The sequence below is a fragment of the Spea bombifrons genome, chromosome 2 (assembly GCF_027358695.1).
Source record: "Spea bombifrons isolate aSpeBom1 chromosome 2, aSpeBom1.2.pri, whole genome shotgun sequence".
Lineage (NCBI taxonomy): Eukaryota > Metazoa > Chordata > Amphibia > Anura > Pelobatidae > Spea > Spea bombifrons.
This window is the reverse complement of record NC_071088.1, coordinates 95,274,767-95,298,610: the sequence shown is the minus strand read 5'-3', so window position 1 is coordinate 95,298,610 and position 23,844 is coordinate 95,274,767. Positions and strand designations below refer to the sequence as shown.

The window sequence follows — 23,844 nt, the reverse complement described above, 5'->3', positions numbered from 1 at the left end:
CGTAGTTCCCAGCATTTAAAAAGCAATCATTGTTTAATGCTAAGCCTTTCTTTCCTGCACTCTTCCCCTTATGTTAATAAGCATTATGCAGCGGAACCTGTTGGAGAAGTTGACATGTATCACATCTGCCAAATCTTATTCAGACTAAATCGGCTGCTCTCAATGTTTCTGTTTCTAAGCTACGGCGCTCCTAAAATATAGCGAAAGAAACAGAATGTGAAGGGGTAATAAAAACAAATCTCCCTCTTGAGAGAAATCAAATAAAGATTACAAGTGGCATACTCTCTCATTGCGGATCATTGAGGTAAAGAGAGGAGGCTTACGTGACCTTCTCATTTAACCAGTATACAAGAGACCAGTAAAAAAGTTTCAATTAGATTACTGTGACTCGGTTTCAGCTTTTATCTAATGGTTTCTTTTCATATCTCATAGATGTACTCTGTAGATCATGTATTTCCCTATTCTGTTAATGTAACATGACAGCACAGTAAGGGAGATCACTGGGATACTGGTGGTGCCAATATATAATGCAATAATGACCCATTAAGGACTGAACCACTGGGATTTTGAAAATATATACACATTTTTGTAAGTACTTCCCATGTAAAATATTAGTGTCTTATTCTATTTCTGCATTCACACGGAAACATTGATGTATAGCATGTACACTAACATGTGCTTTTATTTCACCTATGATCTTTCACGTTCTGTCTTCGTTTCTGTCTTGATAAAGGCTATAATGGGTCTGCCGAATCGTTGCCCACCACTTCTTTCAATGAATGACGGTATATTTTTATTATTGCATAAGATTGGAGATAGCCTGTTCATTTGTGAAAACCTTTTGCCATTTATATACTGTATCCCTCTGTTTATATCACTTAAAATGACTCTGATACACCTTTGTTGTGTCAAATAATAATATTTTTAAAAACATGAAATGGTAAACATGATTTAGAGGTTTTTTTTTACTTATTCCACCTAATTTAATTTTTACTTATTTTTTTCAGTGCAAGGAAAAATATTGCCACAGATAATCTTATTATACCTAAGATAATAATCTTAAAACTGTCTGCTCTCTGACAGCATTTTTCGAACTGTAAAATGTTATTATGCAAAATTAAGCAAATTGTTACCAATGGCATGGGACCTCAATTAAAGAATTTAAGGAGCATTAAGCAGCAGAATGTAAAAAATTTCATATTTATATCATTTCCAGTTAAGATGTTATAATAATAGTAACGTATTTTCAATGTTATTGTACAGCTTTATGGAAACAATGAAATTCATGTATATATATATATATATATTCCATATAGTTCAGTTTTGATCATTTGCATTTTTGTTGGCTAACCACCTGTACAGTCAAAATATTCAGTAATTCACAAATTCTTAATGAAATGCTTGTTTAGTTTTGTTTGCAATAAATCTATTATTGTAATTATTATGTTAATTGTATTTCCTCAACACATCTCAAAATCTTACAATTGAAAATAATTCACACCAACAATATTTGAATTAATGTGCACAATGGTAATTTTGTTGGTTAGCATGATAATGTGGCTTCAATCTGCTTAATTCCACTAGGTATTTTGTAGTGTCTCTACAAAATGTAATGCGCCATAAATCGGGTTATGGCAGCAGAAGGGTGTTACAATCTAACAATTGTTCCTAACATTAAAAAGATAATTCCAAACTAATGAAACTACTATCAAAGTAGTGATGTCACTTTCCTCAGATCCTGCATTTAACGGTTCAGTACATTAAAAAATATATATAGTCTTTGAAGATTAACATAAGCAATATAAATGTATTAAAAACCCAGCTTATGTGTATAGCAAGGCAGAAGCCAGCATAACTATGTTCTTAGGACCCGTATGATTATTCTTTCCCATTAAGTCGTCTATCGCATGTTTCTGATTGTAGTTTATTGGTTCCAGCAGCCTTTGTAACGGTGAATGGGGAGAAAAGAGACAACCTTGTTACAGGAAATTAATTAGATAATGCTGTCCTTGCCACTGTGGACTTCTAAAGTGAATATCTCAAAAACAATAATAATTGAATTGAATAATAGAATCTAGCTACGGCAAAAGCTGTGATGGTGACAGCACCCGGTTCATGCATAAGCTGATAGCAGACCTGCAGAGCTTTTGATTTGTGAAGGCAACTGCACACTGTACAAACGCTGTCCATGGTATCAACCGCAAGATAGCTTGGCACATATCTCTCCCCTGCTCCCTCATGTACTTGTCATACTCTAATCGTCTTCCTTTACTGTCAATGTCAATGCAAGCAGTACACTAAATAACAGAATTTTTGTTCTTATTTCTTCTCTAAACTATAAGGATGACAGGCTTCAAGCTTGTAAGCATGCTTGAGCAGGGTCCTCAACCCCTTTTGTTTCTATAAGTCCATATTGTTGTGTGATGTACTAAATGTCCCGTTTACCAATTGCACAGCAATGCGGAATAAAATTGTCCTGAATACATCCATAAATGATCTATGAGTAGAAATTGTGGCCATTATATTTGACATAAACGTAATCCAGCTAGCGGTGGGTTGGACAGTTGACTGTGCCATGCTGAATGAGCAGACCCTAAATCACCCTCTAAATTAATATTCCCCATTATTGGGAAGTCAGCCCAAGAATTACATTCTAGACCACAACATTTTGCCCAGGTATGAATCCAGCCAACACTGTCAACATTGTCATTCTGTTTGGATTCAGATCTCGTATATATATATCACAATAACGTTTGTTGTTTGTTTGTACATATAATCAATTTATAAGTATAAAGTAGGGAAGGACACATTCAGAAATATATAGTTGAAACATGTTGTCCTTTATCTATGCCAAAGCAGGTCAATACAGGTACTTTTCCTATGTGTAACTCACTCTATATTAAATGTTGGTTTCCATGCAGGTAATTAATGCATACATGTCAAATCTGAAAACACGTTATGCACTAAGTAATAACAATAGTAAAAACATTTTACAAATAAGAAATCTCTGAAGATGATTGTTTTGTACATATTTCCCTAGAAATAAATATAATGTATCTGTGTCTGCCTACCCATCTATATCTATCTAATACTAATATATTTACAAGGTACTTCTACTCCATTGGGTCAGGATGACCCGTAGCAATCTCCAAAATCCCGCTGCCTCTTTATATGATGTGATCCTGTGTAATTGTTTTGGTATGAGAATTTCTGCCCACAGTTTTACGAGGTGCTTGGGTGGCTTTCTCTTCTGCTGCTTGCAGTGTAAGGGCATAATGAAAAATATTGCCATTTGTGAAGTGGAGTGAAGGTCCCTGCTCTAGCAGAATACACAATCAGTTTGACTGCGGGGATGGAATTTTAATGTGCGGGAGCAGCACCGTGTAGAATGTATAAATAGCAGAGTAACCAAAGTATTAAAACATAAGGAATGCCAAGCATCTCCTCAGAAACATGGTAGACATTATTAAAGGCGATGGTTCTCACCACGTACGCAATTGTTCAGGAAATAGGGCAGTAGAAGGTATTTTGAAATGAATTATATATTTTTTTGCACTACTGTTACAGGTGTTTTCTTTGGAAGCCTTTATACTGTTAACAAAGTCATCTGATGCTTGGATTGCTACTGTGCTATAATTATCACTGGTGGAAAAACAAGATGAACCAATCGATCGGATTGCTAATTACTTATGTAATGAAAAAAAGAATGTAGCTTGTGGTATTTTAACCTTTTCCAATGCTTTTTAGTGATATGTATGCTCATGTTGCCTTACACATAATTAATTAATAATTAACTAATATACAGTGTATATATATATATATATATATATATATATATATATATAGTAGAATGCAATTTTTTTAATAATTAGGAGAAAGTGACATACTTTCTTGCCAATCTAGATTAATTTAAGTTTAATTACCGTTGCAGAATAAAGCGTTTCCTGTTTATAGATTCCACTGTCCCCTATCATAGCTGTTCTGATACCTTTAGAATTGTCAGAGGATTCTGAGAAACTACTTGACATCAAGGAATACACAAAAGGGAGACAATAATAGCTTTAGTAAGCTGAGAGAGAAGAAATCATATATGAAACATGAAGAGAAAATGAAGAATCGGGAAACACATGTATTTGCATAAATGGGACTGGTCAATGAGAGTGTGTGTGTATCTATATTTAAATAAATGTAAACAAGTATCTAAATATACAAGATCTTTATTCCACTTAACCTCAAGCGAACAATATACTGTATGATATCATTATTTATATATATCGTTTGATATACTGATTTTACGTTTCTCCAATGTGACTCATCTAAAAGGGGCAAATTGTTTTGTATTGCATGTAGCCACATTTGGTTCACAGTTACTCCACAGGAAGGGGTCTACCATCTTAAAAAGGAGAAGTAGTAGTTCTATGGTCATGTATGCTTTCAAGCATTTTTCCAGAAGGGCCAACAATAAATTCAAGGGAATACGTCTTGAGCTAGGGAATACGTTTTGAGCTAGGGAATACGTCTTGAGCTAGGTTAGACACAAATAGTACAATGAGTCACTACAGTGCCCTGTGTACTACAAATGGCCCACTGAAGCTCACAGCTGGCATTAGAACATTAAATGCAGATCAATGACGGGTAACAAAACTAGGAGGGAAGTAGGGTGACCAACACAGCTATGTTTTCAAGGGCACGTGTACCTTTCACACATTTGTTGACCAGCACAAACCAGTATAGTACCTGGGGGGGGGCAGTCTGCCCCATGTGCCACCCATCTGGGGGGTGCCACCTAAAGGGAAATGGAATGGCCGCCTAAAGGCTGTGGAGCTTGCACACTGTGCAAGGAAACTCTTTTCCTGCCCAGGTTCCTGTTTGGACCATGTAGACATCTGCATCGCCCCAGTGCTGCTCGTCCGGCATCAGTATATAAGTCGATGGGGGGGAGTGGCATATGGGGGGGGTATAAGGCATTTCTGGAGGCAGAGTGGCATGTAGGGGGTATAAGGCATATCTGGGGCAGAGTGGCATGTAGGGGGTATAAGACATTTCTGAGGAGGCAGAGTGGCACATAGGGGGTATAAGGCATTTCTGGGGGACAGAGTGGCATATAGGGGGGTATAAGGCATATCAGGGAGGCAGAGTGGCACATAGCAGGGTATATGGCATTCCTGGGGGCAGAGTGGCATATAGCAGGGCATAAGGCATTCCTGGGGGGCAGAGTGGCAAGCATGGGAGGTCGTCTTAAAATCGAGCAAATACGGTATATATACAAAACACACACAGTGCACTAGCTAGTCATTGGCTGCTCAATAGGATTACTGCATTCCCCTTCTATATATATGGTGCTGTTTTATTCAGCCATAGACAGCCAGAGCACCTGGGATTAAAAACCTACAGACAGCATCATCCCCGTGAAACATATCCAAGAGGACCAGAAGGGGCCACAAAGCCAGAGGGACTATCATGAAAAGCAAGTTGTTATTCAAAACTCCATGAAGAGCTACTGCATGACTTCATATAACCAAGTACATACATGACATCCAGGCACACACACACATAGATATTCATGCCCACACACAGACAGACATACATGCACACACACAGACAGACATGCAGAATAGCACAACCATGTGCATCCATACAGAGATATCCCCACATATATTCACACACACAGCAGTATACACACTGACAGCTCCTACCTGCAGAGCATCTCTTCCTGTAGTGGCAGGTTAATGGCTGGGGATCCTTGCCTTTTCCTTACATGCAGAACTATGAAGACTCCATTTTAACTTATTCCATGTGACTGCTAAAGGAGCTTGTTACTGGTAGATCTGTCACAGGATCACATGACAGGAAGTTGGAAACTGACTCTGCCATCTCTGATGCCTGTAATGGAGTCTGTGTCTTGGCAAATACCCCTGCTGGAAGAGGAGCCCCATACAGCAAGTGAGTCTCCATCTACACCCTCACCTCACCCACCCAAGTATTGGACAGATGCTTCAACTACACTGCAGCAGGTGGGGCCCCAACCGCCAGGGCTCCGGAGCAACTGCCCCATTTGCCCCATTGTTAGGCTCAGTGTAAAGGAGTGTGAATATTTTTATTATATTTCTAGTTGTAACTTGATTGCAAAAGGGTTCTCTAACGATCAATTAAACAAGTCATCTGAACACAGTAGTGATGGGAGTGATAAATGGCCTCTGTACGCCTATGAAGATATTTCATTACAAATCCGCTGTTTCCAGCTACAATAGTCATTTACAACATTAACAGCGTCTGCGCTGTACTTCTGATCCATTTCATGTTATTTTAATGGACAAAATGTGCTTTTCTTTTAAAAACAGGGACATTCTTGTGATCCCAAACTTGCATGATCCATACTCTTTTGCTTAATACTTATATATATAAGGGTAAATTGAATAAACAAACACAGGGTACTCGTTTCAATGACTTCCTTTAATTGCATTTAATGATCACTTTTTGTATTATGAAAGCAGCAAATTAATAGTTTTTATTAAATGATAGAGAAGAAGCACAGTTTTTTCTTGCATTTTTCTTGCCTTGATCCTTAATGTGTGCCTGTGATTGGCTGAGATTCATTATTGTGTGACCTAGTAGAGGCCTTGACAATGTCATAATACACACAGGTACACATATTCTATGCAGTCTGTGCATAAGATGACAGCTTTTTAGTGCACAGCACTAACCATGAAGCTGTTCCTAATCGGATTTATAATTTGGGCTCTTTTCATTGTTTCTGGGAGCTCTGAAGATGGAGGTGAGTTTATTACAGAGAATTTGGCATCAGAAGCTTTAAGGAAATATAAGGCAGAGATTGTTACCATTAACATTGCAATTTATGGATGTGTTATAGTTTTATAGCTTATTCTATTATAATTAAATATTTAACCCCCCTTTCATCCTTTGTACTAATTTAAACAGGTTGTTGCCTAACTGTCAAATAGTTTAAAATCTCACATATTATATAAAATGTGTATCCTGGATTATTAATATTCTGTTAATACCAATAAATTCAATCTTAGTTTATTCTTTAAAAATATAAAGGAGTAAATTTTTTTGCGTGTTACTTTACTTTAAACCAAAATCTCCTGTTTCTCAAATGTCTTGTCCTTTCCGTTTCAGTCTGTGGAAACAGACCCCTAGTGCAGGATTTCCGTGGCTCCCGCGTGGTTGGGGGAAAGGATGCGGAGCCCGGTAACTGGCCCTGGACAGTGAGTATCCAGGAGGAAATCGACAAAGAGTATTTTCATTTATGCGGAGGTGTCGTCCTGAATCCTTCGTGGGTTCTGACAGCTGCCCATTGTTTTAAGGATATCGGCAAGTAAGTAACTTAATTGTTTTATGGCAGAAACTGCAGAATTAGAATGGTTTAGGAGACAGTGGCCAGTGCATATTACATTACAACTAACTGGAATCTTTTAATAGAAACATTTAACATAAATCCCATAATCAGACCCCTAGTCATCTATTCTTTAGGAGAAACCATGGATATGCTTATTTCCCGAATATATGAATAGTACACAATTATTTTTGTGGAAACTCAAACCCCTGACTTTATGTGGGGGCTCGTTCCTTTATAACATAACAAAAAAAACTCGAATGCTTGAAAAAGTAACAGAACTAATAAAATGTACCTTGGATTATTCAGTGAATATTTTTCCTGGAGACTTGTGTTTGGCGCCAACCAACTATCACAGATGGGGACAAAGGTTCAGACCCGAAGTATAACAGAAAAGATTCAGCATGAGAAATATGATCCTAAAACGGAGAGCAACGACATCGCTTTGCTTAAGCTGAACAAGCCCATCATATTTGACGACTTCACTCAGCCAGCGTGTCTCCCTGCCAAACAGGCGATTCTGAGTAAAATGGATGACTGCTACATCGCAGGCTGGGGTGTCATTGAGGAAGGATGTAAGCACAGCTTTATCCGTAGATTTTGTACATATGTATAGACTTTCTCGTTTTGCTCTTTTGGTGCCTTTTTGGACTTTGGGAGCAGATGGCCCCATTGTAGGTGTGGTGGGAGGCACATGGGGTGGTAGATGGCACGGAGTCCATTTGTAGGTTTCTATTGGTCCAAAGATTTCTGAGGCCAACTCTGCATTAAATAACTCTTTTTCTCTTCAGCCACTGAAGCATCGGATATCCTCCAGGAAGCTCCTGTGAACCTGATTCCAGTGGAACGCTGCAACAGCCCAACCTGGTATAACGGAGCTTTGGGTAACTACAACCTCTGTGCTGGATATGAACAGGGAGGCATTGATAGCTGCCAGGTAAGCCAATTTTCCCCCGCATATCTTTTTTACTCAGCGATGATGCATTGTTAATGTTTTCAACATCCTGGGCAGTACTTGTTTTATAAAACTGTGCCGAGGAACAGCTGGGGAAATGGTAATTGTTTAAAGTCTTTATTAAGGAATGTTTTCTTTTCTTTGAATCACGCAGGGTGACAGTGGTGGACCTTTGATGTGCAAAAACCACAAAACTAAGTTTTATGCTGTGGTTGGCATAACCAGCTGGGGCTCCGGCTGTGGCCAGAAGCAAAACCCTGGAGTCTACACCTCGACCCAGTTCTACCTCGAGTGGATCTTTAAACACCTCAACGACGAGAAGAAACCTGCATCGAAATCTCTGAAGATAAAGGCCGCTAAAAAAATCTGGCCAAAATTAGCCGAAAAACTCAGCAAAGCTGGCAAGAAGACCAATTAATTTTAGAGTGCTCCAGAAATAGAAGAATCCATCAAATCTGGGCCATCTCCTCTACAAGAGAGAATAACATGTCAGCGATGAGTAGACTTGATTGTGTTAGCCGAAAAACTCGGCAAAGCTGGCAAGAAGACCCGTTAATTTTAGGGTGCTCCAGAAATAGAAGAATCCATCAAATCTGGGCCATCTTCTTTACAATAGAGAATAACATGTCAGCGACGTGTAGACCTGATTGTATAGATAAGTAAGCCAATAAATAGGAAAGCATAAAAACGACGTGTACGTGTGATTACTTTAGAATGCTGTAGATAGTTTAGTTTCTTGAATGTTTATTGCTTAGGGCTGGCTAGTATGTATATAGATGTGTATTGAATTATAGCCTACGTTTTCTTTAATATTTAAACTGCAATTTTTTAAGTGTCTGCATAGCCACATCCAGGAAACTTAGCAAATTAACAGTGTATATATGTATGTATATATGTATGTATACATATATATATATATATATATATATATACACACACACACTCACTGGCCGCTTTATTAGGTATACCTCGCTAGTACCGGGTTGGACTCATGTTGTTTACATCAAATTCTGACCCATCAGAATGTCGCATCTGGAATCAAGACTCATCAGACCAGGCAACGTTCATCTAGTCTTCCATTGTCCAATGTGAGCCTGTGCGAATTGTAGTCACAGTTTCCTGTTCTTAGCAGATAGGAGTGGCACCCGGTATGGTCTTCTGCTGCTGTAGCCCATCTGCTTCAAGGTTTGACGTGTTGTGCGTTCAGAGATGATATTCCGCATACCTTGGTTGTAACGAGTGGTTATTTGAGTTACTGTTGCCTTTCCATCATCTCAAACCCATTCTCCTCTGACCACTAAAATCAACAATGCAATATCATCCACACAAATGTCACTCACTGGATATTTTCTCTTTTTCGGACCATTCTCTGTAAACCTTAGAGATGGTTGTGCGTGAAAATCCCAGTAGATCAGCAGTTTCGGAAATACTGGCACCAGCCCGTCTGGCACCAACAACCAAGCCACGTTCAAAGTCACTTAAATCCCATTTCTTCCCCATTCTGATGCTCGGTTTGAACTTCAGCAAGTTGTCTTGACGTGTGATTGGCTGATTAGCTATTCGTGTTACATATATACTGCATATATGCCTGTGTGTGTAATCTCATCTGCTTCATAGTGTGTCCCTGAATGGCAGAAATAATATGTAGTCACCCTAGTTGACAAACAGTTTGCAAATTTGTGAAATATTCTTGCTAATCTTATTTTTAAAATTGGGGAGGGGGTGTCACATACAGGATCCGTCATAGGGGCCAGATACTCAAAGTACGCCCCTAGCACAGACATAGCGCCACCTTGCAGTGTGTGAGATGCATAAATGACTAACTTGTTCTATTACAAGAGATTACACATCCCATATACTGCAAGACAGCACTTTACATGTACTGGGCAGTACTATGTGAAAATGTGTGCTGGAAAACAAGGTTAATGTAATGACACTGTTGATGAAAGAGCAGGTACAACTATTCGCCTCTCCAACAGATGTATTTAGCTATGACTTGCCAAGTTCCTAATCTTCAAATCTGCATTTTACATTGCTGACTAAATTCAGCTTTCTTTCAGACTTTTTCGATCAGTACAGTCTTTCAAAGTTACAATATAAAAACCAAAAACTCTTGTTATCCATTGCTGATGAAAATATGTTAATTAAGATTATAAATATTTTGTAATGTGTTGGAATAAATTACTAATATATCTTGCCGTGTACTATAAAAGGTAAGGCACAAATCAACAGATTTATTCTTACTGGATTTTCACGATAGTCAGAGACCTTGTAGAGATTCATCAGAGAATTCTTACAGGTCACCAATTTGCATTCTTTCCCCTAGAGTGTGCGTGCGAAATATGGAAAAAGGAAAACTAAAGGGAATAGTCAGATGTAATGAATCATAATTATCTTAGCTACTTTTTTCCACTATCATTTAAGAGGTTGGTTGTTAAAAGATCCTGGATGTTACCATATTATTATTATTATTATTATTGCCGTAATAATAATTATTATTACTGGTAGTAGTATGTTGGTATTGCTTAAAAAAATAACCTTTTATAGCAGCACTAGTACATTTTCTCATTTCTCCCTATTCACGAAAACTCTTTTCATTGTTTATGGGAGCTCTGAAGATGGAGGTGAGTTTATTACAGAGAATTTGGCATCAGAAGCTTTAAGGAAAATATAAGGCAGAGATTGTTACCATTAACATTGCAATTTATGGATGTGTTATAGTTTTATAGCTTATTCTATTATAATTAAATATTTAACCCCCCTTTCATCCTTTGTACTAATTTAAACAGGTTGTTGCCTAACTGTCAAATAGTTTAAAATCTCACATATTAAATAAAATGTGTATCCTGGATTATTAATATTCTGTTAATACCAATAAATTCAATCTTAGTTTATTCTTTAAAAATATAAAGCTACTTTTTTCCACTATCATTTAAGAGGTTGGTTGTTAAAAGATCCTGGATGTTACCATATTATTATTATTATTATTGCCGTAATAATAATTATTATTACTGGTAGTATTATGTTGGTATTGCTTAAAAAAATAACCGCAGCACTAGTACATTTTCTCATTTCTCCATATTCACGAAAACACGTTTGGAATACATTTCAAATGGATCAAAGTACGTGGCTTGCACACAGCATTAGGAAACATCCATTGGGAATGCAAAGTAACAGATCTCACAGGTCCACATAAAGGATATGTGACAGTTGCAGCAACAGGTGCACACATAATACCAATACTAAATCTAAAAATCTGTCCAAAGATTATGGCCATTAAACATCTAATATCCTAATTTCTAATTAGATTTTTAATTTGTGGCATTTACGTCACCTTCTAGAGGATTTTTTGTGTATCTTTTCATCTTTAATTTTAACATAACATTTTTATGTTATGGAAGAAGCTCTCATATGCATTCCTCTCCCGGTCTATGATGTACATCTCATGTCCTTGAAGTCACTACTGTTAAATAACCCTCTCTGGTAGCAGAGACAGACGGAAAAAGGAAAAAAAATATATTATTGTACAGTCCCCAGCAATAACAGCTGTTATGTAATTTTGTTATAAAGCTATTTCCTTCTGCTAGAAGGTCTTAGAAATAGCATTTGCTCGTATAATTCTAATTCTATTTGTTTTATCCATCCGGACTTCAATAAATAGCACAAATTAATACATACTGAGCATGTCATACAGATAACCTTTAAAAAAATAAAGTGATGTTGATTAATTCATAGTGCTCTAATTGCTTTAAAGCCTCAACTCTTGACTGCATATATTACATTACTTTAAAAAATGCTGGATTTTTTTGTTCCATTTCATAATCCTGGCATACATTCATATTCATAACTATTCTTACAGTTGCACTGCTTTCACACAAGATACAAACATGATGCCGGATATAATATATATATAGGTTAAACTACAACTTTAACCTGTTGGGAAATCGTTACAATTTATTCCAAAATACATTGTAACACATTTAACAACACATCAGGTATATTTGTTTTGATATATGTATATTTAGATTTATTAAACAACACAAACCTTTAGTTTCTGAGATAAACTCATGAAACCTAGCACTGAACCAGCACTTCTGTTACTATGTGTCAACATTACATTACATTATTCACATTTAATTTGTTAGCTCTGACATCACATCTGCTTCCTAGGACATTATGTGAAGAAAACCTTTGTTTCCTATTACATAGAAACATAGGATTTGACGGCAGATAAGAACGATTCGGCCCATCTAGTATGTCCATTATTCCTGCTGTAAAGACTCAATTAATCCTCAGTGACGCTTTAACACACTTCTTGAGCTGCATTGTTTTATCAAACTCACAGTTACTGCTTGACGGCAACTTACAATATGCTAAGGGGAACCAAGATGCACAAAGGTATTTTTCTCACACAAGTTACAATTTTAAAAAAGATACATGTGGCAGACAAAGACTTATATAAAAGTATATACAGCAGGTCCAGGGGTGCATAAAACCGGGTGGGGGGGAGCAGATTACCCTGTTGCCACCGTGCCTCTGCTGAGTGAGGCGCTTACAGGGGAGGCCTATGGAAGCTGTGCCGACTCAGCAAGATTAAAAATATGCATGTGGAATATTATTCTACTCATGGGATTCTTTGACATAAATCCGGGGTATTTTTATTAGAGGCTCCTAATTTGTGGAACAATTTTTTTCTATTTTTTTCCTTTTTTTTTTTTTTTTTTTTACGTATTATTCATACTAAATGAAAGCCTATACAAAAAAGTGGTATAAAGAGAAAGCCCTATCTGTCCTTGAAAAAAGAAAACAATATATCATTTGTGTGTATATATTAAACATGGAAAAGGGGAATTATGGTTGCACAGAGGTATGTTAAAAAATGGAAAAAAAATGCTACCATTTGGAATTTATTTTAGCTAATTTGATTTTTCAGGCTTGTGTTTTACATCTCCATATGCTGAAACACTTTCGATTATCATTATTTTGTATGTCTGTGTTCTTTTGGGATCCTAATATTGATTGCTCATTTTTTTTTCTAAATTCTTAAAATATACAACAAAGCTGCACTACTTTTAATTTGAGCGAAAAAGTATAAATTATATTTATGTTAATAACCTTACAATCTGTGATAGAGATAAAGCACAGATTGTACTTCTGTAAACCAAGCCAAATGTGGTACACGTTTAAATCACAATGGATTATGATGTACAATACTTCTAATTAATACTGCGGTACCATTGGACCACACCTTTATTTTAATATGACGGCTACTGTATACATTTTAAAATGTTTACGTTAACAAAATAGGCAATGATGGGGGTATAATGAATCTGCCAGTTTAAAAGACATGGTGGTATGGTGGAATATCCATTATGTTTTATACATAAAGCAAATTTTTGTTTTAACTTGTTCTGTGCTATACAAACAAAATTTTGTATACAAATAAGAATTTATTTTTGCTTAGTAAAATTCTTGTAAGCAACTTTATGGGAACGTTCCATGGTGGGCTGCCCTGAACTCATCGCGACGAGGCAGACCTAACGGGTTCTGCAGGCGGGGCTAGCCCTATGAGGGGTGGGGCTAGCTGTCCATGTAGCAGAGCTAGCTGCACACAGGGGTGTGGCTAGGCCCAGACATTCTTGGCCCTGTCTGGAGAAAGGACAGAATGACTCCGGGAAGCAGTGTTTCACCTGGAGACTCCCAATAGAAGCGTTCCCAGGTATGTTCACTAATATGTGGAAAAATTGAGCAGTCACTAGGCTGAATTAAATGTAGCAGATACAATTAATTAAATGTAATTAAATAAAGATGATGGAGTCAATGGAGATGATGGACCCAAAAAGTTGATCCCAAAGGTTTATGTGACTTTACATCTACGTTGGTTCAAGAAACATATCAACTTTCACTAAAGACAGGCAAGAAATCAAATATAAATCCTTGCACAGACTGCAATGAAAAAGTGAAATAAACAAAGAAGATATATGTTAATTCAATTGAGGAATCTGGTCCAATATATCTGTGTTTATCTCTCGTTTTTTCACATTACAATCTATGCATAGATCACATTGACATCTTGTCACAGAATTATTTCTCATATCAATCCAGCCCATTGATTCTATGGCTTGAACATCATTAGCACTGTCTGTGACTAGGATCGATATTTACACAAATCTAGGAGAGGGCCAAACTTAGTAGTCCTGATTGATACTGGTCCTCAATAAATTTGCATTTGATCAAATATTATGTTTATATTACGAAGGCTTATTCTAATGCAGGGTTTTTCAAGAAAATACATTTTTTTATTTTCAATTTCGTAAAGTTTAGATAGACTATGGTACATTTGGTGCCATAGCGAAGAAGGACCATGGATCTCCCCAAAAAGTCTTAATTAAATTCAAAAAGCAATGACTCACTGAGGGCAGTAAAGAAGAGGAAATGCTTAAACTTCTTATACCGGCTATTATATATGTATTTGACCAAAAGGCATAGACGCCAGGCATGGATGTTTCATGCAATGCAATATTACTTAATGTAACTGTTTTTACAAGATGTGTCATAGTTCCGACAAAGTCCTGATTTTTCCTTCCAGCAACTCACCATTTTCCACAAGCACCATACAAGAAAAGAAATCCTCCTTGCAACCAGGGGGGAAGAAGGACAATCCCAACATGGGCTGCTCTGATTTAAGCCTTTCAGTCCATTACCTACCTGCAATTTATTCACCAGGATGCCTAGAGTAACAAGGGTTTAAGGCTGCAATTATATCCCAGCTAGGTAGCATTTGCCTCATGGGCTGAATGCTACAAACCATCCCCTGACTGCAACTCGCTTCATGCTTCTGTCTTACAAGCATCTTGCAAGAACGGTATTCAACCCAATTTAAATTACTTTATCAGACCTGCAAACGGGTTCATAATTCACTTTCTTTTTATTATGCATGTGTATCAAATGTGTATTTTTTGGGACTTTGTTTTGTTCACCTATTGTCTACCATTTTGAATGCACATTATTTCCCTCCTGCCCCGTCCACTTCTGTCCCTATTTGTTGTTGTAACTTCAAGTGGCATATTCTGGCCTAGGGTCGGAGGCCCAGGAGGCAGCAACCCCTCTTCCGCATAAAAGTGAGCCTGATTGCTCTACTGGCCGTTCAGACTCCCTGTAATGCCACTAATAAATGGGATGGTTAAAAGTGAGATCAGTGATCTCCCCAAATGGTCCATTAACACTATGGAAGGCTGTGCAAGTTGACATAGTATCCTTCCAAACTGTACTTCCATTAAGTCATATCCCCACACCCAGTAGAAAGAACAATGGCATGGATGGGGCAGCAGGCGGCATTGCCCTGGATAAGGCCTAGGCCAGTGCCAAAAGTAAATATACAACTGTTAACGCCTTTCCCTTTTTACTTAGAATACTCCTACAGTTTAATTAAGCTTTCTTTTACCACTATTCCAGACTTCCTGTTATTTAACCAAGGCTTCCATGCAATTCATAACTTTCCCACAAGCTCTTACTCCCCCCACCACTCTGTTCATTTTATTTATAGTCAGTTTTACACCATGCAACCACTAACTACTGCTACAAGTAGCTAACCTGCTATATTTCCCATCTGTTTGCATTACCACGTTCCCATTTTTCTTATTCTGATTACTTAACCACTACTAGACTACTGTTATCAACAGCTTTGATTTCTCCACTGCCTCCATTAAACCTCCTTTTGTCTCAATTACTGCCATACTTCCTAAAGACTGTCGTTATTTCTAGGAGCTTTGCATCAAAATGCGATAAGGTTATATTAGAAAACCACTGGTCATAATCCACCGTTGACAATTAAGATGTGGTTTGCAAATTCAGTTAAGGTTACTACAAGTCATTAAACTGGTGCTATTATGTCAGAATACTCCCATGTTATTTCTAAACTACTGACCTCCATGTCCATCTTAACTTCCAACACCCACACTAGGAACCTGTTCAAGCGCTGTCATTCCTAGCTACATAACCTCACCTCCTTAAATAGGGAATCTAAGTCAACAGATCATGTGTGGCAAGTTGTAGCAGGGTTATCATTTTAGCTTCATAATCATAAATCAAGATTGTGTACACCAGCCATTAGTTGTTACTGTTTGTTTATGACCTTATCTTTTTTCATCATTTATTGCAAAAATGTATATTATTTGACTCTAAAGACGTGAGAAAAGAAGAAGAATAATCTTGAACTAATGTTCCATTTTAAACTCTATTCATTTCATTGCAGCCTCTTTGACTGTCCTTTTATAACTGGAAATTACTAACCATTTATCATCACCTGCTCCTAGCTTACAGGACCCTAAGAACCTCGCTCACAGGCAATGCCATCTGTTTGATAATAGTCAAGCACAATAAATGACTGAAAACAATAAACCCGTTCTCTTATTACCTTTAAGCTGCATTTCCTTTCACTTTCCATTCACTTCCCTTACAAAACTGTATTTTGTTTGGTTGGCTGATTTGATTCACTTTTACGTATTATGTTTTGACCTATATGGACTTTCTACGTTAAACAAATTGCAATTAGTATAGCATGCTTTATGAATGAATGAATATTATGAGTAATGGTCATAAGAGGTGTGTTCATAAAACAATATGGCTGCCTCGTTTTACTAATTATATTAGTATGCATCATAAGAGAGTAAGAATAAATATATTATAAGTGTGATGAAAGGGCATTATATAGTCACATTCCATTTTCTAATGGGTAACTTGTTGCTGAATATCAAAGGTATTTTTCACTAAGTCTCTAGTTCAATAAGAGAAGAAATGCTATTTATTCTTTTATTCTAATCAGTCTTTTAGACTGCATTTTGTACGTTTACAAGCAAATGCATGTAGCACCAGGTCTCCTGAAACGTAGTGCTCCTAGGGCACTAGAAAAAGCAAAAAATTTTAGGATTAGCACTGGTAGCCATAATAAAACTAGTTTTATTATCTGACAACTGCAATAGTGATTAGCAGGGAATCACCATTAAAACAGCATCAATTGATTACAGATGAAGAACCTTCGGCTTGAGGAAATGCGTAATCCAGTATCATCAGCAAAACAATTTAGAGAGCCACTTGTTAATACCAGGGCAACCAGGTCATTTTGGATATTTAAAGCGTATCTATCTATCTATCTATCTATCTATCTATCTATCTATCTATCTATCTATCTATCTATCTATCTATCTATCTATCTATCTATCTATCTGTCCCATCTATCTATCTATCTATCTATCTATCTATCTATCTATCTATCTATCTATCTATCTATCTATCTATCTATCTATCTATCTATCTATCCATCTGTCCCATCTATCTATCTATCCATCTATCTATCTATCTATCTATCTATCTATCTATCTATCTATCTATCACATCTATCTATCCAGTATACTTAATGTATGTATAGTATAAATTCAGTATTATTGTTATTTACTTTTTTATAAAGTGCCATCATAGTCTGCAGTGCTGTATAATGGGTAAACATTACATAACAAGTAAATAACGTAACAATTCAACTTACAGAAATAGGTGCGCCCTGTGCAAATGAGCTTACAATCTAAGGCATTGGGGTATAGTATATGGATAAAACAGAACAAATTCTGGGGATACAGCTTTAAAAATACTCTGTAAAAAGAATAAAAACCACAAATGGTGCAATAATGTTTAAAAGGTTTAAAACAGCCCCCACTAGTTGTGCCACACTCACAAGATTGTAGTAGGAACTAGTGGGGGCTGTTTTAAACCTTTTAAACATTATTGCACCATTTGTGGTTTTTATTCTTTTTACAGAGTATTTTTAAAGCTGTATCCCCAGAATGTGTTCTGTTTTATCCATATACCTGTTATAAGGGGCTTTTTGAAGGAAGAGTCCTTGGGGAAGCTACCACATATGTGTTCCGAGGAATGAATAGAGGGTTAAAAAGCTAAGTACCCTGTTTTTATATTTTTTCATTCTTGTAGAACACAGTTACAATTGTATTGTATTGGGGTATAGTACACAAGAGGTAATAAAGAGGCTGAAGAACATGTCTGAAATCTGCCCATTCCTCACACAAGAAACAACAAAAATATTAATCCTCTCCCTTGTGATATCCCTTCTGGACTATTGCAACTCTCTACTAACTGGTCCCCCCCTCTCTTGTCTTTTGCCGCTCCAATCCATCCTCAACACTATAGCTAAATTAACCTTTCTCTGTCACTATTCCTCATATGCTGTTCCACTGGGCAAATTACTACATTGGCTCCTCATACCCTTCAGAATCAAATTTAAACTTCTGACCCTGACCTATAGAGCCCTTAACAACTCTGCACCCCCTTATATCTCTACCCTTCTATCCTATACACCCCTGACTGCCCTCTTTGTTCCTCCCATGATTTGCGCCTCACTTCTGCTGTCATTACCTCTTCTCACTCCCGTATGCAGGATTCCACCCGCACTGCACCCCTTCTGTGGAATTCCCTTTCTCCGTTGTACGCAACTTTCAAAACCAACCTTTTTAGAGAAGGATAGAACCTTCCTAACACTCTCAGCCATCCTCCTAATCAAGCCATCTGAATGTACAACAACTTCAACAGATCATCTGGACCCTATAAACTCATCCTCATTTAAGCAGTACTCTCCTATTGTTTCACTTCCCCCTCTTCCACCGAGGATTGTAAGCTCGCAAGAGCAGGGCCCTCTTCTCCATTGGTACCAGTTTGTTATTGTGTATGACTTTAAAGTATCCCACTGATTGTAACAGCTCTACGGAATCTGCTGACGCTATATAAATAAATGTAATGTATTGCAAACAAAGATGGGAGGGAGGGCGTAAGTTTGTAGGCGTCCCTAAAGAAGCGGGTCTTGAGGGATTTTTGGAAGGATTGAAGGCAGGGGGAAGACAGATAGGTTGGGGGAGAGCATTTCAGAGGATAGGGGCAAACTTTGAGAAATCTTGTAATCGTGCATAAGAACTAGAAATCAAAGCACACGACAGATGGAGATCATTGGAGGACCTAAGTTTAGTGGAAGGGGTAGTTGTGATAGGGCGAAGAAGGGGATTGAAAGAATGGAAGAGATGTTTGAGATTATGAGACAGGGAAGAGATAATGGAGGTGAAGAAGGTTTCCTAAGCAAGGGCAAAAGCAGAGCAGTCAGAATGTAGCTTGAATTTATAGTGCGGGAAATCAGACATAGAATGAGACTTTCCCCAACTATGTTTAGCAGTGTGTGAACAGCGTTGAAGGTGTTGGGTTAGTGTCGTGTTGGAAACAATAGCATCGTGAAGAGCAAGTAGTTGTTAGGGCTACAAGAGCAGATATCAGGGTGGAATGATAAAGAGATGTAGTGAGGTTAGGGGATGACATGTTTGAAATGGGAGGGAGGAGAAGGAGTAAATCAGCTGAGAATTTGTGAAGATTAAGCGAGCTAAGGTCTCTGGTTAGACAAGGTTGTTGCGAGGAAAGGGGATGGGTAAGAGGCAAGGTAAGAGACCAGGACAGGAAGTAATGGTCAGGAAGAAAGAAAGGGAATTTGAGAAGTTAAGGAGAGAGGACATGTTAGGAAAAAAATAAGGTCCTCGGTATGACCATAATTGTGAGTAGGGGAGTTAGTATGCTGTTTGAGACCAAAAGAGGAGGTAATGGGAAAGACTTGTGATGCCACAGGGCTCAAAAGGGTATTTACTGGGATGTTTAAGTCTCCAAGGATGACAGAGAGGAAGTTGGGAAGCAATGAGAAGTGTTAAGAAAGGTATTAGGAAGGCCAGGGGGGCTTTATACAACAGCAATACATAAAGAGATGGGATTAAATAACCAAATGGCATGAATCTCAGATGAGGAGAAAGTATGATGGAGCAGAGCAAATAGATTAAAAGGTGCAAGTTGGGGAGAGTAGGAAGCCTACACCTCCACCCTTTCCTTTATCAGGCCTGGGAGTGTCTTTACGGACCTTGTCATAATTAATTGAAAGTGTTCCTGTTTTCATTTCTAGGCTCATGTTTTAGTGCAATCAATGCTGACCGTTTTTACTATTAGTATATAGTGCACCAACTGTTCTATAGTGCACTCATTGTCATGATATCTTTGTAAAAAAACAAATACCATTATAACTAGAATTAAATAAAACTAAGACACGTGGAATCCATTATATATGGATAGATTTCCATAACATTTAGTTTAATTTACAAATAATTGGTATACATATACATACACATAGCGGGAACTTTGTGCTTGAGACAATCAAGATCACACAGTATGTTCAACAATTTGTTGATGCATCAAGCAACGATTGTATTGAATTTCCCATTAAAGTTTTATTATTTCCCTTATTGTGTTCCAATAGGGAAAAGCTGTGGAAAATAAACCTGTACAATTGATTAGAGAAGTATATCAGACTCAATTGAGGTCCAATAATCAAGTAATTATTGATGTTTTTGATGGAAATTAGTGAGCTTGGATTACCCCTAAGGCAACAGCTGTCTGTTTAACAAATGTGGTCATAGTAAAGGTTTTATTTGGTATTGGAGGAATGGGCAAAATAATATTCTTTAATAACCAGTAATGCGATATAAAATTCAGAAAAAAGCAAATGGTATATTATTAAAAAATAATTGCATAGTCATGTGATGGATAGATTTGTAACCTCGTAATTACTCTTTAAATCAGTAAAATATTAAGAACCACATTATTATCATTTAAAAACAATATACGCTTTCCTTACAGCTAGAAGTTTACCTCATAGGTACAAAAAATAGTTGAAATATTTGCCATTGTTTATACTGTTTCCAAACATATTTATGTACAAAATAGCATTATGTTTCACATTTAAGTATAGAAGAAAAACACTCAAAATAGCTGCTTTACATGAATTACTATCGATGATAAATTTAGCCATTAATAACGAGGAAATTACATTATTACAGATGTAGGCATAGCGGTAATGTTTTTTTTTTCTAAACATCATTTACTTACTGTTGTCAGTAACCGTGAATCACACCTACTGTAACCATGTTAACATATAAAGAATAATTTATGTGTTTTAATTAATATTACTATAAGACAAATGAAGATACAACTTTTTATTGGAAATAAAATATGTTATTCATTTAATTGATTTTATCTTGTTTTGTCTTTGGTGCCTTACATGAGTCCTATGTAGTTGCATTTTAGTGACATCATTACAGAATGTTTTCAGACTGTGAATGCTTAATAATGTTCTTTCCATTAATAAAGGTTTCAATTTGATTAAATAGAGATTGGACAAGTTTTATATATTTTAATTACTGAATTTGTACCTATACTGTGCAACTTGGTCTATGTTGAAAGAGCTTGCTCTTTCTGCTAGCACAGGCCACTGATTTCTAGAACGGTAGAAACCCCTCTCTCGAGAGGAATCTGGTAATTGAATACAAGTTCTTCCATACATTGCAATACAAATTTCTTGATATAAAAAAAACCAGCAATGCATTTTATCTCATGTAATAAAATCGTGCCTACAGGGAGAGAAACACATATACAGAAACTGCGAGTCACAGCAATGCAGCTTAAACCAATGATCACGATTTACAGTTATATGCAAGGCTGTTTAAAACCCAGAAAAATGGACAGCAACATAAGAGTGATGTCACCGAAAAAGTGCAGCATTTACGGAATTCTTCCCTCTACTACATTTATTCATTCTTTACACAGGGGGACAGGTTATAGTTAAATACACCATAATTCTATACACATATAACGAGTCTAAAATATTTATTAATAAAGTTAATTTTGGGGTATAGTTACAAATATAGTGTCACAATTGTTATTATATAAAATATAAGAATTTGCTGCGAAAAAACCCAGATTGGTCGATAACGAGCTTTTAGTGCATTATATTGATGTGTAATCATAAGAGTAATAGGTTAAGAAAATAATCTCTTTTTTTATTGTAAAATCCCTGAGGATCTTCAGTTCTCTAAAATTCTCCCAAAAAATTTCTGATTACGCATTTTAGGGTCCTCACAGTGCCTGAATACAGCAAAAAAGAGATGAAATGGGGCAATATGGAAGGCCGAGCTCACACCACATGCATCAGTAGGTCATCTTCACATCATCAAATAAATAAAAATAAGCTTTGTAAGTAAGGATATGGGTAGAAGGAGGAAGTATGGTCTCAAATGAGACAAGAGTATAAACATAACCTGTTATTCTGCTTTATTGACAATTCTTTCCCAAAAGGATGCACATTCTATTCATTAGTAACAGAGGTGCTATTTATTTTAGACAAAAGAGCAAAGAAATCCCGGATGATCTGTAATTCTGTTCCCTCCTCTGAAGTCTTAATGATATCAAAAACAACTGAGATTTATAAGGATCTTTTCAATCTATCAGTGTCTGCTTTTGTGCAACATGACAATTACGCGTTCCTTGAAAAAGTGATAAATCACCCAACTCTTTACATGATTAAATAATTATTTTGGGGAAGGGTCTGGGGATCCAACAGTACCAGGAGTGATGATTTAAGTACCGCATTCAATTATAAAAGTGTTCATTTCAGAAGAATAGGTGAGCACCTTTTAAGCGTTAATGAGAACGAAACTGATAAATGAAGTCATTGAAGTTAGGTTTTCTCCCAGAGAGTCTTGCTGATCCTAAACCATTCATTCTCAAGGTGAAGACAGACTCTTATCTCCCGCTGAAAATGTATTACATAGTCTCCGAGTCTAGCATCACATGTTATATACTATCTTAAAGCAGCTTTCAATGCAGAAACTGCATATCATATTTCATTATCAACTTCATATAAACACTGTTTGCGCTCAGGATGAATGCTCATCACCTGTGACAACCATGTGAAAGCAACATTATTTTATTATGTTTATCAGGAAATCAATTGACAAATAAAGTTTATACACATAAAGTTAAAACCGGTAACATTATGCTAACAGGAACTCAAGGATTCTTTTTCAATTACAAGTGCAAAGTCCAAATGATACAATGGCGGTTATTCATTAATCTTCCATCCACGGTGACAACACAGAAATTCTCATTGAAAACTATGCACCCAATTGCAAACACTCATATCGGTTTTCTAGCCTAAAACGTCCTACTAGTAATTGTCAATATTTTAGATGGGAAATAAAAACCTGTCCTCTCTCTACTTCACAATACATTGTAATCCTATAATTTAATTATTAGTTTTATGTTACTTTAATTTAGTAATATTTTTCCAGTTTAGTAAGACAGATATTCTAGACTGCTCAAGAAACATTCACTGATCGTCAGCTTTATCAAGATGAGCATTGAGAAAGCAGTAGAATCAGCTTAGTTTTAAACCTTATCCTTCAAAAACCATGGTTGACTGTGTTTATAAAAGGATCATAGAAAGGATACAGGTAAAGTGTAAATGCTGCATAATGTTCTGATACTTGGATTCTTTATATTAGGGTGACCACATTTTATTTATATATAGTATAAAATACATTTTATACTATATATATATATATATATATATATATATATATATATATATATATATATATATATATATATA

The 23,844-nt window shown here is 36.6% G+C and overlaps 2 protein-coding genes across 2 annotated transcripts in view; one reads left to right on the top strand and one right to left on the bottom strand.

The window, feature by feature from the left end:
• The window catches only part of NALF1 (NALCN channel auxiliary factor 1), a 213,488-nt gene that overhangs the window by 101,120 nt on the left and 88,524 nt on the right, over positions 1-23,844 (bottom strand). The gene's annotated exons all lie outside the window — the stretch shown is intronic.
• On the top strand, positions 6,623-8,829 carry LOC128475256 (acrosin-like). Its single transcript, XM_053457728.1, has 5 exons — positions 6,623-6,775; positions 7,141-7,339; positions 7,667-7,932; positions 8,149-8,294; positions 8,467-8,829. Exons 1-5 carry the CDS (start codon positions 6,706-6,708, stop codon positions 8,728-8,730), a joined length of 945 nt encoding a protein of 314 aa, XP_053313703.1. The 5' UTR covers positions 6,623-6,705; the 3' UTR covers positions 8,731-8,829.

Coding starts and splice junctions, on each gene's coding strand:
- LOC128475256 (XM_053457728.1), top strand. CDS start 6,706: ATGAAGCTGTTCCTAATCGGATTTATAATTTGGGCTCTTTTCATTGTT. Junction 6,776..7,140: donor TGGGAGCTCTGAAGATGGAG/GTGAGTTTATTA, acceptor TTTCCGTTTCAG/TCTGTGGAAACAGACCCCTA. Junction 7,340..7,666: donor TGTTTTAAGGATATCGGCAA/GTAAGTAACTTA, acceptor TGGATTATTCAG/TGAATATTTTTCCTGGAGAC.